We start from the raw sequence: 18,174 nt of genomic DNA, 5'->3' as shown, positions 1-18,174 counted from the left end.
ATATACAAGGGGAAACGTTACAAAATGAAGGGTACAGGGGTAAAAGGGGTTCATCGCATTTCCGACCAAAAGTGAGTTATATTCAGAACTAGATAAAACGGGCTGGTTAATGAGATATCTGCACTTAAAAAAATCCTATACACGGGAACAACGAGCAAACTAGAATTTCAACCTTAAACACACAGGTTATAGATTAACCCCGGGTTTCATGAAGCTTGATCGGGGAACCAACGCTTGATTGACGAATACACGTCAATTTGTTTTCAATTGATAATTCAGTCATGATCATTCAGAATATCATTCTCGTATCTAATTATGTTTATACGTCCATTCAATTATTCTCAATTGCTAATTCTGCAATATACAGGGTATTTTCAAAGGTAAGGCTTTTTTTTGACAGAAGGTAGAACTCATCAAAATAAGTCGTTTCACCAAAAATTGTCTATATAAAATATCCAAGATGGCTGAGATACAACCCCTAGAAATTCGACAAAATTTCATTGAATTTCAAGTACGGGAGTGTGGAAGGTGACTCCGGCTTCGGAAAAACGAAACAAAACATAAACATATGGCTGGACAATGAATGCTTCAATACCAAGTTCATCAGATTAAAGGCATTAGGTCACTTGAGAGAATAATAATTGTGGTATCGTGCAATTAAGGGTGAAAAAAAATGTAGAAAATCGAGGCAGTTTCTTGAAAGTGCTCATGTTAGTTATGTTGAAAAAGTGCTATGATGTTTCCCCATTTCATCCCATTTTTCCGACGATTGTTGGAATGTCCGAACAAGAAAATTGTGATGCCCATTGTAAAAAAATTTGTGAATAATTTAGACAAATTTTATTGGTGGGATTTTGAAGTATTATAATATTGTTTTTTTTTCACACTTGTGTCCTAAGTCACTTCTGTCAATTGGCATCGAAATGAGCCATTTCATAAAATCGTGCAAGTTACTAAAAAATAATGGGAAAAATTCGGCAATGTAAGTTTCCTTGTTCATTACAACGTATTAGGATTTATTTCAGTAATCATTTTCAATTTTTCATTCAACTTTGTCATTTTGAAAGTTTTGTATATGTGATTTTTGGTCAAACGCTTCATTTTGACCAGATCTACCTTCTGTTAAAAACAAAGTCTCACCTTTAAATACACCCTGTATTCAGAAATGAAAAGGTTTCAGTGATTTCGTTTTAGAACTGTCAAACCGTTGATCGGACAATCAAAGTTTTATGAAACCCGCTATAAGTCTGTGAAATTTGACTAGAAATTAGTTATGTATTGGACTCTTCTACGTTCACCCTGTTATAGAGCCCAAAACCAAAAAAGAAAATGGATCATCATGACCCTGTACCACCAAGACGTCCTGTCAATTCAATGAATTACGTAATATTTTACGTGCTCATGAACACTTTTGCCAAGAAAACCAAATCTACACCATGCCGAAACTTCGGGAAATTTAACCGAAAGATATTTTCCATAAGGAAAAACACCTTTTTTCGAGATAACTTCAGAGACATTAGTTTTTTAAGTTACAAAGTTGTTACATTGATTCCTCTCGATCTGGAATTCCTTACGGAATCCATTACAGAAACTGAAATGACCCCTTAATCAGATTCATTCAGAAAGTTGAATTAATTGAGAATCAGCATAACACTCATTGATATAAATATCAACAAACGTTACGATCCGAATCAAACAACTATCCAACACATCATCATTCGTGGTACCAAAGGAGAGACGATTCCATCGAAGAAGGGTAGTAGCTGTCCATAGTTTCGGCCTTACTTGACCTCATCAGAGCAACACACCACCCGCCTCGATGCAAAACGACACTCGATTGAAGGGCTCCAATAATATTCAGAAATATCCATAGTAGTCATCATCAAATAAACAGACACTGACCAACCAATTATTTACCGCTCTCGAAACCTAAATTATCCAAATCCAATTTGTCGAATCGGAAATTCTAGAACGTAGCGTGAATCTCTCCAATATCGTCCTACCTACCTTCACCTACTGACATCGCAACTTGAATCGTTCATTTAAATCTGTCTCGATATTCTCCTGGAACTAGGTTGTAGATAATAGCGATTTCGCGAAATTTACATGACTCACAATGTCACCGTTAAAATATTCATCGAAAGGACGGTCAGCATTATCTTGTCGGGAAGTCCCTCCGGAAGGTGAAACTGGAATTTCATCACGATTCGTGTTTGAGAACATTGGCAACAGTTGTGCCAGAGGGTAACAAACTAAACATTTAAATGGTTATTCGGGAGAAACCTTATTATTATTACTTTTTATTGCACTTGAATCAAATTCCCAAGTGTGCTGTACATACCATGTGGAGAGGCGTATGTTTTCGTGTAACACACACACATTCCTGTTGTCGCTCTAAAGCAGTCTTGCTTACTGTTGCCACTTCAGGCAGGTTAGCCTTATGTGTATGCACCTAACTTAATTCATCAGTACGAGGATATATTGAAAAGTTCTTAGCCTTCTATAGAACCAAACAAAATTTCAATGTCAAAATATTTTATTACTCAACATATTCTCCTCTTAATTAGATACATTTATTACAGCGAACTTGCAACGTCTCTAGACCTTCAAAAAAAAATGTTTCTTCTTGCTCTGCAAACCAGACCTCCACAGCTTTTATTACCTCCTCGTTGGAAGGAAATTTACGACCTTTTAAACTTTTTTTCAGTTGAGGAAAGAGATGATAGTCGGATGGAGCCAAATCTGGTTAATAAGGGGGGTGTTCTAGTAATTCAAACCCTAAATCACGAATTTTTTGCATGGCAACATGAGATTTGTGTGCAGGGGTGTTGTACTGCAAAAACAAAACACCTTTGGATAGCTTTCCGCGTCTTTTCTCTTTAATTTTTTCCCGTAGAGTGGTCAGTGATGTCGAATAGTAATATTCGGTTATTGTTCTACCCTTATCTAAAAAATCAATCATGATTACTCCATGGCAATCCCAAAAAATTGAAGCAAGAACTTTTCCAGCAGATTTTTGGACACGAAGCTTCTTAGGTCTTGGAGAACCAGAGTTTCGCCATTCCATCGATTGTTGCTTTGTTTCTGGATGGTAGAAATGTACCCAAGTCTCATCCATAGTAACAATTCGGTTTAAGAAGTCTACATCGTTTTCAAATAGAGCACAGATCGAACTCGATGCTACTACCCTTGCAGGCTTTTGGTCAACATTCAAACATTTGGGGATCCATTTTGCAGCAATTTTTCTCATGTCCAAATTGATGTGAACTATATGATGAACGCGTTCTTAAGAAATATTTAGTGCTTCAGATATGCGTTTTAGCCCAATTCGACGGTCTGATGAAATCATGTCATGAACTGCATCTGATATTTTCGGGGAGTGACACAGAAACTGGCCTTCCCGATCGGTCATCATCTTCAATGGAAAATTTACCTCTTTTGAAGCTTGCAGTACAATTTTTCACGGCAGCATACGAATTACATTGATCACCAAGGGTATTAAGCATATCTTCGTAAATCTGCTTACCCCTTAACCCTTTTAACTACAGGTACTTGATGATGGTTCGATACTCAAATTTTTCGATTTTCACAATTTCGGTGGACATCTTCTTTCTTTCAATTTATCTCTGGTTTAGTTCTCTCAAACTTCACACTGACACTTCTAATGAGTTATTGTTCGTTGCTATGGTAACGCAATATGTTTTTATGCATGGAACTGGTCCAGGCTAACTAGATATCAATACATCCTCGTATGTTCGAGACTATTCGAATAATATAATGGTATGTATCAGAAGGAAGAAAACAGTGTAGAAGAATTGAGACACGAAATTTAAAGTGCCAGAGAAATTCCTCGAAATGAAAGTGCTATATTGCTATTTTTACCCCTATTTCAAGGCGGTTGAGACTGTGTGGACATCAAACTAGTGGTAAAACGTTCGAACTTTTGTGAATAGTTTAGAGATATTCACACCATTCTTATTGAAGAGTTTTGAACTTATTTTGAATTTTTATCATTGATTTCTTGAGTTCTTTTCTGGCAGGAAAAGTATTTCTTAAAAATATCGCTCAAGTTACCAGATGATGGAAAAAATTCGTTGCAATAAAATCTTATTATCAGTCAAAAACCGAAGAGGTCAATTTCAAACGAAACCATGTGGTTGATTCAGTCATCACAAGCTAAAGTTTTTACTTCCAGTTCACGCAGATGGCATTTTAAGATCCAGGGTCCTGTTAGGACCTATTTTATCGATGATTTTGTAAGCTTCCATACAGATTCTTCTGTTCATAAAAGATTCACATTTAAAAACACCCTAAATGATTGACTTGAGTTGGGAACCAGAGAAAACGAGCGGAAGACAAGGTGGAATCTTATAATGTTAGCATGTGATGTGAAATATGTTGACTCAACGTTATCTTAACCATGAAACAATAATTCTTACGATTCTTTATTAGTATATTGAGTCATACGTGTCTACATTATCGCCTTCACACGAGAATTTCACACAGGTATTACAGCCGTATGACCTTGCCTGAACGAAATATTATCACCAATACCTTTTTCCCGACCTTAGTCCTCTTTCTTCACACAAATTTCTAGCTTAAATAATACACCTCCATTAACGGAATTAACCATGCGACGATAAGTTCCCCATTTCATCGGGAATTTACATTTTCAATGAAGCTGTAATCTCTGCCATTGGCGTGATGAGAATCTTAACCTCCTAGAGTTGTTTGGAAACCTGGACTTACCTAACTGAATAGATCCCATAATCTGACTAGTTTGGATCTTCTTGTAGGTGATCTCTCCACCCACCCCTACCCGCCTGTGTCCAATTTTTCTCTCCCTTTCCTTCTCCCTCTCGGCCTTCGACTTCGCCACATTTGCAAGTACTCTCTGGCCCGCCTGTAAAAAAAATACCACATGTCAAAATCGGAATATTGAATTGAACTGATTCACGACAAATTCCTCGGAAGTATCTCGAGAACTATAGGAGTCAGAGAAAAGTGTTCAAGGAGTCTCGAACTCTTCTTTTTAATAATATAATAAGATATCAGTAAACAGATCATACATTCTCTTGCTACAAGTAGTTTCCGAAAAATCATTGTTTCAGATATCCCAAAAATTTCTGTATGGTTTATATGCTGTTTTCATCTTAACAGAGGAAATAGACTAGGTTCCATTAAAAAGCTATCTAGATAAGTTGATATACAGTTGTCAGGCCAATTATGTCGCGACAAGGATGTTTTCAGAGAAACTGCCAGAACAGGTCAATTTTTATTCGGAGGGGGACAGATTTTGAGCAGAATTGTAAGCCGAAATCTCCTCAACCCTCAATAGAGAATAGGGGGTGAGATTTACCTCAATTGATAGATTATTTACTTGTCCCTCTACATGAATACTATGGTTTGCAAATTTTTATTGATTCCTTGAAGTAGTTACAGGAGGTGACAATTTGAAAACTTGTCAGGCCAATTATGTCTCGCCAAGGAGGTTTTCAGAGAAAATGCTGGAACAGGTCAATTTTTATTAGGAGGGGGACATATTTTGAGCAGAATTGTAAGCCTAAAACTACTCAACCCTAGGTGCGGGGGCTATCACCCCTAAATTCTCAATAGTTAATAGGGGGTGAGGCATACCACAATTGATGATCACCTGACCCTCTACATGAATACTATGGTTTGCAAATTTTTATTGATTCCTTGAAGTAGTTATAGGAGGTGACAATTTGAAAACTTGCCAGGCCAATTATGTCTCGACAAGGATGTTTTCCAGGTGAATTTTTAAAGAGAGGGGGGCATATTTTCAGCAAAATTGTAAGCTCAAGTCTCCTCAAATCTAGGTGTAGGGGCTTTTACCCCTAAATCCATCATAAGTGATAAAGGGTGAGCTAAATCTCAATTGGAAGACAATATGTCCCTCTACATAATACTATTGTCTTCCAATGGAGGTATAGCTCACCCCCTATTCCCTATTAAGAATTTAGGGGTGAAAACCTCTACACCTTAGATTGAGGAGATTTCGTCTTAACCTTCTGCTAGAAACGTGTCCCGCTCCGAATAAAAATTGACCTGTTCTGGCATTTTCTCTGAAAACATCCTTGTCAAGACATAATTGGCTTGGCAAGTTTTCAAATTGTCAGCCCCTGTAACTTCAAGAACTCGATAAAAATTTGCAAACCATAGTATTCATGTAGAGGGTCAAATGATCTTTCATTTGAGGTATAGCACACCCTTTATTCCCTATTGAGAATTTAGGGATGATAGCTCCTACACCTAGGGTTGATGAGATTTCGGCTTACAATTCTGCTCATAATATGTCCCCCAACGAATAGAAATTCACCTGTTCCGGCATTTTCTCTGAAATTATTCTTGTCGTGACTGGCAAGTTTTCAAACTGTCACCCTGTATATGGCACAACCTATATTTTACAACATAATAACGTATCAGATCATCTTAGCTATAGCAAAACCGTCCTATACGTTCACTTTCATCTTAAAGTTCACGTGTTTCATCAAGCTCATGCACATAAATTGACCTCCCCAGAATTTCGAACATTTTAACATTACGAGTGATCCATCTACGAAGCTTGCACGTTCTTGACAATTGAAGATCCACCATATCTCGTGAGAAATGTCAACGTTCCCGCATAACTCATTATCATCACTCTTCTCTCTGGAAAAGGTCAGTGACGTGAAATAATGGGAAAGTATTTGGTTCGTGGATTATTCATTATCATTATTTGTGAGAATTGCAGCATATTCAGAATATGACCGAAACAAAGCATCGCGAGGAGCTGCGTCAACAATTCAGGAAGCGCTGAAAATTTTGTGCGAAGGTTTATTGTTCCTGAAGTCTAAAAGAGTTGCAATAAGCAGCAATTCAAAGATTCGGATTCCATTAGGTACTTATGTACTTAAAACTAGATACTAGTTGAGATAAACTAATGCAATAAAAAGTATCAGGTATATCATGTATTATTAAAACATTTCGAGCACACAATATGGTCCTCACGACACTTACTGGCTAAATTTAGAAAAAATGACAAGATACTCTTTTCTTGTACAAAGGTGGATCAGTGATTACAAATGGCGACAGACTCAACCTTGAGTTAATTTTTGGAGAACCTTTACTATTATCAAATAGATCATAATTTCGACGATCACAGATGGCTCTGTTGTGCTATCAAACGAGTAAGAACAATACGAGATGCTCTTGTGGTATATTGTAAGAAAGAGAATTATTTTTAAAACAGCAGGAAATCTCGAGTCGTGGAAAATTCCTTATCGACGATACCCGACAAACTTTCAAGATTTTATTCATATACGAAGCATGCGGACGAATCATATAATTACTTGATCACCTGACAGTAATTTTAGCCAGGATGCGGGTACACGTCACCAGGACGCAACATGCATACAATCTTCTCTCTAAAAACGCTATCGAGATGATTTATAGACTGTTTACACAGTTTTATAATTACAAATCTATCGGCTTTCACGGACGACTGACGTACATCCTCTCAAAAATTGCTAGAAACTTGCACATAAGGTATTCAGAGCAATCAGATATTCGCTGGCTGTTTCCAAGGAATCTTTGAACAGCTACACCTCACTGTAGAACTCCCCGCTGTAAGATTCAACCTGCATGGAACGTTTTACAAAAACGACACAACGAAGCACCATAATCTCTAGTTTCCAACAATCCAGAACTTCCCACAAGCTTCCAGATCTCTTGAAATCAATCCTAGATTAAATGACGAGTTACTACATATCCTGGCCATGTTCCTACATCCAGCAAGTTATGCACCGATGACATCAGACGCGAATGCAAGATCGGCATGCAATTCTGGGAACTAAGAATAATGGGACGGTACACAGAATCTGCATAATATCATTCTTCGCCGATTGCAAACAACACAACACGCCTCGTGTCTTCTCAATGGCACATTCAATTACGTACGCCCAAAGTGAGAGGAACGAAGTAACGCAATTGTGCACTTGAATAGAACGAGACGATATTGTACGAGCGAGAATTGCTCCATCAGAATTTAATCGGTCGCTCAGACCGTTTTAGGGTGCGGAATTCATTTTCTGCATCCTACAGCCAGGATCGCTTTATATGAGATTATCGCGAACTGGCATGGCTGGAATGAACACGTATTGGTGGAGCGACAGTAACACTCCCCATATATCTCGAATGTATTTCGTTCGGAATCCAACTTGAGCATCTACCCTCATGCGAATGCCTCATGGTTTTTAGTTGTGTTTTTCCTCAGGTCATATGTCGCCTCACTCCATCTTAGAGCTGATAACCGTTCGACAGGGATCTACAAGGGACAGGTGCGGACTAGGTAGCACCTCCGCCTACTGGTGATAAGTGGCGCCCCCTTCTGTATATCCCTAAACAGAATCCTTCCATTTGTATTGATACAAGAATCTAGTAAGTAGTAAACAGAACCTACTATCGGCCTTTGGTGAAGTAATTGAAAGAGTTATAGCCAAGAGGCTTACAGAAGAAACTGAATACCTAAATCTCTTACCTACAGAGCAATTTGTGTTCCGGAAAGAACACTCGGCAGAACAACAATTGAGGATAACAGTACAGAATTCTTTCGTTCATTGCTGTATCTCGTTACCGAGAATAAATTCACAAAGACTCAAAAACAGAACTGTCATGTCGGTGCGATCAAACTTATAATTTCTTATGGCTACTTGCGACTGTGTGCCCTCCTGTGACTGAAGAGACCCAACCGTGACCTACAGATCCTTCCACACTCCGGGCATGGATAGTCACCAACCAGATCTGGCCGCCGATATATTCTTCTCGAGTCTCCATTATAGCTGTGGACCAAGAACCTCCACTGCAATCTGTCTAACGCTGGTTGTTCCCAGTTATGATTGACATTAACTGATTTTAGGGATTGATGCAGCATATCTTTAAACCGCTTACACTGGCCTCCTGATTTCCGAGCTCCCTCTATGAATTCGCCATACAGAGTCTTGTGTGTCTTGCATCCTCAGAATGTGGCCTTCGTTACTTGAGTCTCAATTGTTATACAACTCGCGCGCTGCAAGACTTCTGCATTTGAAACTTTGTGGAACCATCTGCGTGCATTATTTGTCTTAGATGACGTTATTGCGTTTGTTCAAGCTGTTTTATATGTCGCCTGTAGGGCGTCCAGTTTTGTTTGTTCAAGCTGTTTTATATGTCGCCTGTAGGGCGTCCAGTTTTCGCTTCCGTAAAGAAGCGTTGGGAGGAACACTGCTTTGTAAACAGGATAGTTCAAAATAAGCAAACAACAAGTCTTTTATTACTAGACGTTGTCACAGCATTGGACAGAGTATGGCATGAGGGATTGATATTCGAAATTAGATTTGCAGGATATTCCATGAAATTATGCAAATTATTGAGCAACTATCTGAGAAACAGAAGCTTTTACGTGAAAGTAAATGATGAATGCGCAACCGTAAGATATCTGGAAGCAGGAGTACCACAGGGAGCAGTACTAGGGCCCTTACTTTACAATATTTATATCCATGACGTACCAAAGAATCCAAAAAACATGCTTGCATTTTACGCAGATGATACCAGAATAGCTGTACGGCATCGCAATATAGAAGTTATAATACAACGAAGAAAGGGCTTCAATGAGGTTAATGGCCTCATTCCTCCTATAATTCAGAAGTTCAGTGCTTTGATAGCAGCTTGACTATCAGATAGCACTGTCACATCCTTGATAGTTTCGTTCCAGGTGTATGTCCAGGCATTTTTCGCTTGCAGGTATTGCTGCCTGAAAAACATTCCAGCAGTACTCTTGGTGTTTGTCCCATCTATACCAGCGCCAGCCCCCATCTGTGTACCATTTAATGGTATCAACTTTGAAATTTTGAGTAGTGTATTTGTGTATTCGTCTTCCCATTCTTCCTTTTAACAAAGCATTGTGTTAAAGGTCTTCTGAATGCTCACTCTTTTAATCATAACACTACACACTAGGTTGGTTCACTGATAAGATGTACTTGTTTATAGAGGACCAGAATATGAAGATGAAATTTTCGTGAATATTTGTAAAATATATTGGCATTCTCTGTGTTGTGTAGTCATTTCATTGATTTTTTCATTTTTTCAAATCATTTCAGATGTATACAAATCATAGCAATCATATCACGAAGAAAAATCTGTTAGTATGACATGATCTGACGGAATATAATTAATACAAACACACAGTAAGAGATAAGAGCTCATTACCTGCTGCAAGGATAAGCGGATGTCGAAATAAACCAATAATTTTACGTAATCTCAGGATATCAGTTCGAGCATCTGCCGAAGGATGAACTGGACAAACACAATTGATCACGCGATTGCAACGGTTTAGTTAGAGTCAATTTCCTAACTGGCAGAACCCGAATGTCAACTCCATTTTAGTGAATCGGTTTCGGGCACGTGACCGGGCCTTCCCAGCAATTTTTTTTTCGAAATAACAATCGTTACGTGAGCAAATCAATTTTTTTCGTTTCATTAATTCTAACGTTTGCAGAAAAATTAGCAGTTCTCCGAGATGGGAGTTTCGTGTTTTCGAGATTGAATGAATGTTATCGAAACGGATGCGCAGGAATTTAAATTGATATTATTTGTCAATTTTTTTCATCTTAGATCGACTCAAAATTTCGATTTTAATCGTAGTTTGATTGCAGTTCTTCCAAGTCCATTCGTTATACGTTAATGATACGAAGCAGTCGACTAAGTATGCCAAATTTCGATTTCTAGGAAGAGAGCAGTATTTAGACAAGTTGAGTCTATTTTTGATAATTTAAATATACACAGCTTAAAAACTGAATAGGATGTTCCCGTATGTTTGCGTATTTTACACACACAAAATATGGTCCTCAGGCTTAATGGCTTCATTGAAAAAAATTAGAAGAAACTAATTTCTTGTAGATGTCACTCATCTGGTGTTGTGTAGGATCAATTGTGTCACGAGTTTCGCGTTTAGAAACCTTCCAACTTAGTACGTGTAAGTTGCCAACCATCCCAGAGTTATCAACCTCTTAGAAATGAATGCCATTAACCGAATGGATTGACCACTGCCTCTCCAGGAAAAAATTGTATTGAACTATTGAACTTGTTTAGTCTGCGATGTCATAGCCCTTACACCGCTCACCTGACCCACCGCACACATCACAACAGCTTGTCAATGCTTTGACGGACATTTGGCGAAACATTTCTCAGACTTTCATGGATAAAGTCGAATAGCAAGAGCAGGACCTACCCTATATTAAACATTGATTTCAAGGTGTATGTAACAGAAGGAACCTTTTTGAGCCTGATGGATACTTCACAGGTAGGATATTTTTTACTTTGTTCATTTCTCTACTATGTTGTCGCTCTAAACCACTCTTGCTTACTGTTGCCATTTCAGGCAGGTTAAACGGTTGTTACTTTATTTATCAGTGGATATACACATTTTTTTCATTTTTCGTGAAACTCCTTTCATATATCCCATCAAGAGTATCTGAAAACTGCGAAATATACAGGGTGTAGCGTAATGAATGGATACTATGGTAGTTGCAGGTAGGGGAAGTTATGGCGGTTCAGAAAATTATGTTTTATGTTTAGTAAAATACCCTTGGTTGTCGAGATTTTCGAAAATTCTAGAAAATTACTCCCTTTGCCACTCATCATGGAGGCAAGATGCCAAATGAAGGAATTTTTTCAATGTGTTTTTTGGATTATATTCCTTGATAGATTCACTATCGAATGTAATTCATGATTTTTGGGGCGTATCCATAATTTTTTTAAAACAAAGATCTGACTCAGATTTCCTGTTTCCCTTATTTTTTTTCATAAGATAACCTAACGTGGTGTGAAAAATAATTTAGTTACCTGAGTACCAAAATGTGAAAAAAACATACCTGTTTCATCGAAATTCCGAAATGGTATAACTCTCTATATTTCCAGCATTTAATACAAAATAATTTTTTTTTACTAGTTCAATGGGGCTTAAAAATGTTGAAAATAACAATTTTGAAATATCGTTTTATTGAATTGAAATTTACAAAAAGTGTTCAAAGTGGACATCAGGAGCTCTGCTAGATGCTCTAGACTCTAGACCTTCTAATGAATGATTGCTTTATTCTGCTTGCATGTCTCATTTAAGTTGCTAAAAATTAAGAAAAAAGCTTCACATTAAACTAGGCTTTGACTCATTGTAATAGAAATTTATTTTGTATTTAATGCCTGGAAATACAGTGAGTTAAACCATTTCAGAATCTCAGTGAAACGTGCATGCTTTTTCTAGCTTTGGCACTCAGGTAAGCATATTATTTTTTACACAATGGTGGCAAAAATGAAAATTTGAGTAGATTCTTGAGATCAAAAGAAACTCTTTCATCTATACCATTTTTTCCGATTCGGCCCTCATAAAAAGATATAACCATTTTAAGTTTTCATAATGAGGTGTGCCACCCCTGAAAAAACAAAATTACCTTCAGAATAACTAGCTAAATCTATGACACTTCACATCTGTGGATCTTTTGAACAGAAATGTATTCAGCCAAAAATACCCAATTTTTCAAATTTCACAGATGCTTTTTAATTTTTGAACATCAAATTGCTCGAGAAGAGCGCATTATACGATAGCATATGTAGAATACTTTTATTTTACAAAACGTTGAAATATTCCTTAGATAGCGTCCAACTTCGTTTCAAGAGTTAGATTCTTTTAATTTTTGGTATTTTTATGGTACGTTATGGTCATAATGAGAGAACTGGAAGACGTTGGTGGTATATAGTGTTCGAAAAAGATTCATCAAATAAAAGAAAAACTATATTCCGAAATTCATTTCATTCGATAAAACCGTTTGTGAGATAGAACTAAAAATAATTTTTTTATGAAATTCAACAGCCTGTATCTTTCAAACCGAGCTGGTTCGGAAAAAATTGTAAAGGAAAAAAGTATTCCTTTTGACCTCAGAATCTACTATTGAAATATTTGTACGAGTCAAAGACTCACCCTGTATGATTTCCGCTTGTGTAGGAATCAAGTTCTACGTATTTTATGTAGCATTCGCTAGAGCTATCTTCAGTAGCTTCCGTGTTTTTCTCCTTTTTTTCAGAAAAAAAATACAGATGAAGATTTAAGCAACTGTTTATGGGATGCACTACCTCAGATCTTAAAGAAACATTTAAAAAAGTGGTGAATAAATCGAAAACCACTGAATAAATCATCTTCATCCATGTATCAGTTTGAACTTGTTTCCTCGTGTTCAATACCAGAGGTTCACAACTGACAAACATGAATCAGGATGGATTTTGACCATGTAGAATTCGGAATTTGTCCTCGGTGGAATCCGCATGGTTATCATATTATGATGACTAGCATGTAGTTACCTCGGACAGACATAGGCGGGAAAAGCAATTAAATACCCCGTTTCCATTTATAGCGGCCTACAAGAAGCAATCGTGGTCGGTCGAAGGTGCAGTGAACTGACGAAATGGCGAAATTGATTGTATTCAACACGTTGCCGCTTTCGAATTCAGCGATCCGCGAATCCCTGTGTCGTTGTACCCGATATTGGAATACCTGGAGAATTATACCCGTGTCAGATGATCCACACTCACCTCCTATCCATCGTAAAGGTCGCATTGGACGTGCGGGAATAGAGTAAATATGGGATGCACAAGACAAGGACAGTCGAACACTGGGGGAGGAAAGAGAAGAAAACGCCAAAAGTTTTTGGAAAAAAATCGTTGTTCGCCAAACACGATACCAAGGGCGGTTCCAGGGACATGGACCCCATGACCCCCTTTGAACCCTTGAGAGAAATGATTTTATTTCCCTCTTCAAATATGAATCGAATGTGTTGATGATAGAATAGAACTACTTCCGAACATAATCAACTTTGCAGAAGAATAATTTTAGCTGTCGATGAATCACAAAGTCTCCAATGTCGTAATTCATGTCTCGTTATCGTTGTGTTTATCGTTGATGGTCAGTTTTACCACTGATAAGAAGCCAAACATGAATTAAATCAAAACAAGCAACATTGAGAATGCATAATTCACTTATATTTTTTTACACTATCTACTTCCATCAACGTATGTACAGAATGGGCAAAATTCGTTGTATACTGAGGGGATCTCGAGAACTATGGCAGCTAGAAGAAAACGGATGGCACATTCTCGAGCTCTTTTTCATGACTAATCCAAATCTAAAAACAGAATCGGTCTATCATTATTAGATTTCGAGTATAAACAAAAATTGAGATTTTGACGACTCTGAAAAGTTCTCATAACTTTTTGTCTTCGAAGTTACAGATCTGAAACTCCAACCTTCTTAGGCACTTTCATACGTAAAATCTACTGAAAAAAGAGTTTTTTCCAATTCAAAAATAAAAAAACCAACAAAAGTTTGCACTTAAAAAAATGAAAGTTCACCTAATGATTCGAAATGAAAAAATCTTTTGAGCTCATCGGTGGATTCTACGTAAAAAAGTGCATGTAAAAGGTCCAAGTTTCAGGTTTGTAACTTCAAAGACAAAAAAGTTATGAGAACTTTACGAAATTGTCAAACTCAAAAACGAAGGATCGTAGGAGGCTGTGGTTTTCACCATTCTATGTTTCTCCGAAAATGAGCTCGGAAATATGTCATCCGTTTTCTTCTAGCAGCTATAGTTCTCGAGATCCTCTCAGTAGACAACGAATTTTGCCCACCTTGTATATTGCTTTTCTAGAAAGTAGAATGAAGTATTATTGTAACGTGACTTCTTCTTCGGGAAGGGATGGCAGTCGAGACACCACTAGTCAAACAATTCATAACCCCACAGTTTGAAGACGTGTAAATTCTGAAAATCAACTGAAAAAACTTTGCTGTTCTGTGTCTCAACATGTTGCTCCCTCGCTTGTTTCCACACGTTAGGTCACTGTAACGCGCATTGGCTATCATAAAATTAGGCTTGACCTATTTCAAGAACTATTAAGTTCTAGTACAAAATATCAATTTTCAGACTTCCATAGTCTACTTGACGAAGAATTTTCTTGAACGTTCGGAAAGATTAAGTGCGTGCCAAACCGCCATGACAAATGATACATTATGTTAGATACTAATGAAACAGCACGGGAATAATCCGCCTAATTGGTACAATATCATTTCAATCACAGGCACGACCGCCATATCCAATTACAGACCTAATTTTACTTATTTGTCATGATGAATAAAGATGAACAGAAATCGATAAAACCATTCTGCTATGATTCGCGAATGAACTTTTATGGATTATTGTGCACGACTAGTTCTCTCTGTACGCAAATTTTCAATCGATAAACCTGTAAAAAGGAAAGTTGAATTTTCGCCATCAATACTCACATCGTGAAATGTTGTTTTGGCGTTCAGAGTGTTGTCCTTATCTGCAACAAGAGAATTAGCAAATGATAATTACGGCATCAATGAAGACAGATACGAATTACAAACAAAGTGCATTAGGGTCGTATGAATCACCAGATCGATGTTGCATCAACGAGATGAAACCGGATAGATTATGGCAAAAATCTTCAAAGTAGCTCATAACGGTTGTATTTTATGGACGGGAAGTATAAGAAATCATCAGATTAGTCAGTGACCCTATCAAACAATTGATGTTCATCAATTGTAAGTTTGATTGAAGAACATCTCTGATGAGCCTATGGGGTCATGACTGCCCAAAAATTGATGCCACCTGACTATCAGAATGGCATGGAATGTTGTATTAGGGCTCGTATTAGGGTTCGGCTCAGGCAAAGGGAAGTTTAGCAGTTGTTGTCTTTCTCAAGAAAATTTACTCTTCGAAGAGTTCTGAATGGAATTGATACTGTGGCGACAGTGAACACTAAAAGTTGTTTTAGAGTTCACTGTGTGAATCTCCACTATGTCCATATGAAAGCGTTCCACATACTGCTCGCGTAGCCTCCTCCTACTAGACGACAGGTAGCGCACTCGTCTATATAAGCCTACAGTGACTCTTACGACTCTAGCTCTTGCTAGAGCCTGATAGAACCCCTGGATAGAACCGTGATTGTATGAGATGGGCGTCCCAACTCAACGAACGAAGATATTTCACCGTTGCTTTGGCAATTGTGTATGAAATAGAAACTCACTGATGATACCGTTAAGGGATGAAACACATGAAAAGCTACACAACCACAACAGTTGTACATTGAATTCCACCATTTGCAGGAAAACCTGATAACTGCAGGTTTTTCGTTCCCAACATGATGTTGAAATTAGTTAACTAGTTGAATTGACCATGAAAAAGTTTTCAGTTAAATCTCCATGGACGCTAATGTCCTATCTTTTCACTCTGACATAATAACAAACCAAGCAACAAACAATATCGTTGTTTATTCAGTATAAAATTATAACTCAGGACAAACAACGAAGTCGTAGATATGCAGAACGTTTTTAAATTCGTTTATCTACGGTCTATATGAATCACTGATCAACTGAAAATCAGTTAAAGCCATGTAAATAGGTAATCAAATCTATTTTATGAAGCGCTGCATGTAAAAAAACGAAAAATATTATATACGCATCTAATTTATTATTCCCAAATTCTTTTTGTAACAATTACTTTTCATTCTACTTCCTAAAGATCCAAAATATTATTTGAAAGTTATACGAGAATAATCTTCCACTTTTCGGAAAACTCTCGGGAAAACTGAAAATTTGGAAGTCATTCAGGCAGTAAGGATTGTTCTCTAGAAACTCAATGCTAGTATGTATGGAATGTTGAACATTCCAAATGAGTAGATTGGAGCCGGAAGAATGGATAGTTCTCTTATGGGACAAATGAATTTTTTCGATCAAATTTCCAAATCTTTTGGTTTAAGAAGGTAGGTATTGAGGGGTGTTATAATTTTTTTTTTCTCGCCTACAAATGGATATATCATTATTGTAAATAATGAAACAAAGATTGATTCTCTCAAAATGTATAAAGAATGCCAACCAGAAATTCTTTTGAGAGGAAAAATTTTATCTTCGAAATTAATTGTTTTGATGCACTCTATTAAAGTACTCGTAGATAATCAAATTCCAAAAAAAAATTATGATAACTATAATAATTGAAGTAGGTCGATGAGAATGGAAATCATTATCGTAATAAAAACTGCAAGTTGGAATTGGAACCAGGTCCGAAGACATCATTCAAATGAAACATGAAAGCTTATTATTGGGCAGAGGAGGTGGTGATACAGTGAACAGACAAATATAAAACTTATTACCTTCAAAGAGTAAATATGAGTACTTACATTCAAGACTTAATTATTCCGATCTAAATTAAATATTTCTTCGTTTTCCCGTTCAAATTTAGGGGAAAACCGTTGGAAAACCCAAATTTTCAACATATCAAACAGTTAGATGACAATGACAACAACATTCATTTTCCGACAAGATATCTGAGATCATCAATTATTATGATACAATTGTGGACGGAATTTTACCGGAAAATGTTTTGGCTACCCAGTACAAATCCTTGCACTTTAGCCAGAAGGTATTATAATGACCTGATGATTCTTACGACTGCGAAGACTCCATCGATATTTTGTGATATTTTTTTCGCAATCAATGTTCTATAAAACCTACCCTTTGTATCCACTGAATGTTCATTGTTTACTACAGTATCCTTATCCTTTAAGTTGTTAAAAGAAGTTTCATACACTTCTGTTATAGTTTCAATTGTATCACCAGAAGCCATTTTGATCACTTAATAACTATCATACTTAAAAACGTTTATTAGAAACTACACATTTCCAACACATCTTTTAACATTACAATTCTTATTATAAAATCTACACATATATTCTAGAAATGTACAAAGTTGAAGATACAACTTTGACATAAACATTTTCACACTGACATATCTATCCCCACCCTATAGCCTCCAAGAATTCAATATAATTCTATGTCATTCTAAAGCTGTTTTCACACGCGTTTTAAAAGAACTATCGGAAGCAACATTAGGCCTACCCCATAGAATATTATAAAAAATTTAACAAAAGCGTATCTTTCCTACATAGGAGCTGCTTTTGGATATATATGAAGGTACGGCTGTTTGTAACCAATTCCGGACCCATCCTTCGGATAATTATCCATTTGGATATTCATTTAAGTGATATACGACATTAACTATAAAAAAAAAGAATATG

At 36.9% G+C, this 18,174-nt stretch overlaps 1 protein-coding gene across 11 annotated transcripts in view; it reads right to left on the bottom strand.

Moving 5' to 3' along the window:
- LOC123308718 (phosphatidylinositol 4-phosphate 5-kinase type-1 alpha) overlaps positions 1-17,905 on the bottom strand; it is a 60,742-nt gene extending 42,837 nt beyond the window's left edge. For 4 of the 11 annotated variants that reach the window (XM_044891503.1, XM_044891498.1, XM_044891497.1 and 1 more), the window contains exons 1-3: positions 17,612-17,905; positions 15,362-15,402; positions 4,750-4,903 (exon numbers count right to left, since the gene is read on the bottom strand). In XM_044891503.1, the coding sequence (XP_044747438.1) occupies positions 4,750-4,903; positions 15,362-15,402; positions 17,612-17,723 (307 nt within the window). In that variant the 5' untranslated portion in view covers positions 17,724-17,905. The remainder of the gene's footprint in view (positions 1-4,749; positions 4,904-15,361; positions 15,403-17,611) is intronic. The other 7 variants (XM_044891500.1, XM_044891501.1, XM_044891499.1 and 4 more) reach the window with 2 other exon arrangements.
- Positions 17,906-18,174: the final 269 nt, after the last annotated feature.

This window comes from Coccinella septempunctata, chromosome 2 (genome assembly GCF_907165205.1).
Source record: "Coccinella septempunctata chromosome 2, icCocSept1.1, whole genome shotgun sequence".
NCBI lineage: Eukaryota > Metazoa > Arthropoda > Insecta > Coleoptera > Coccinellidae > Coccinella > Coccinella septempunctata.
Note: the sequence above shows the minus strand (reverse complement) of the source record. Positions and strands in the feature narration are given on the sequence as shown.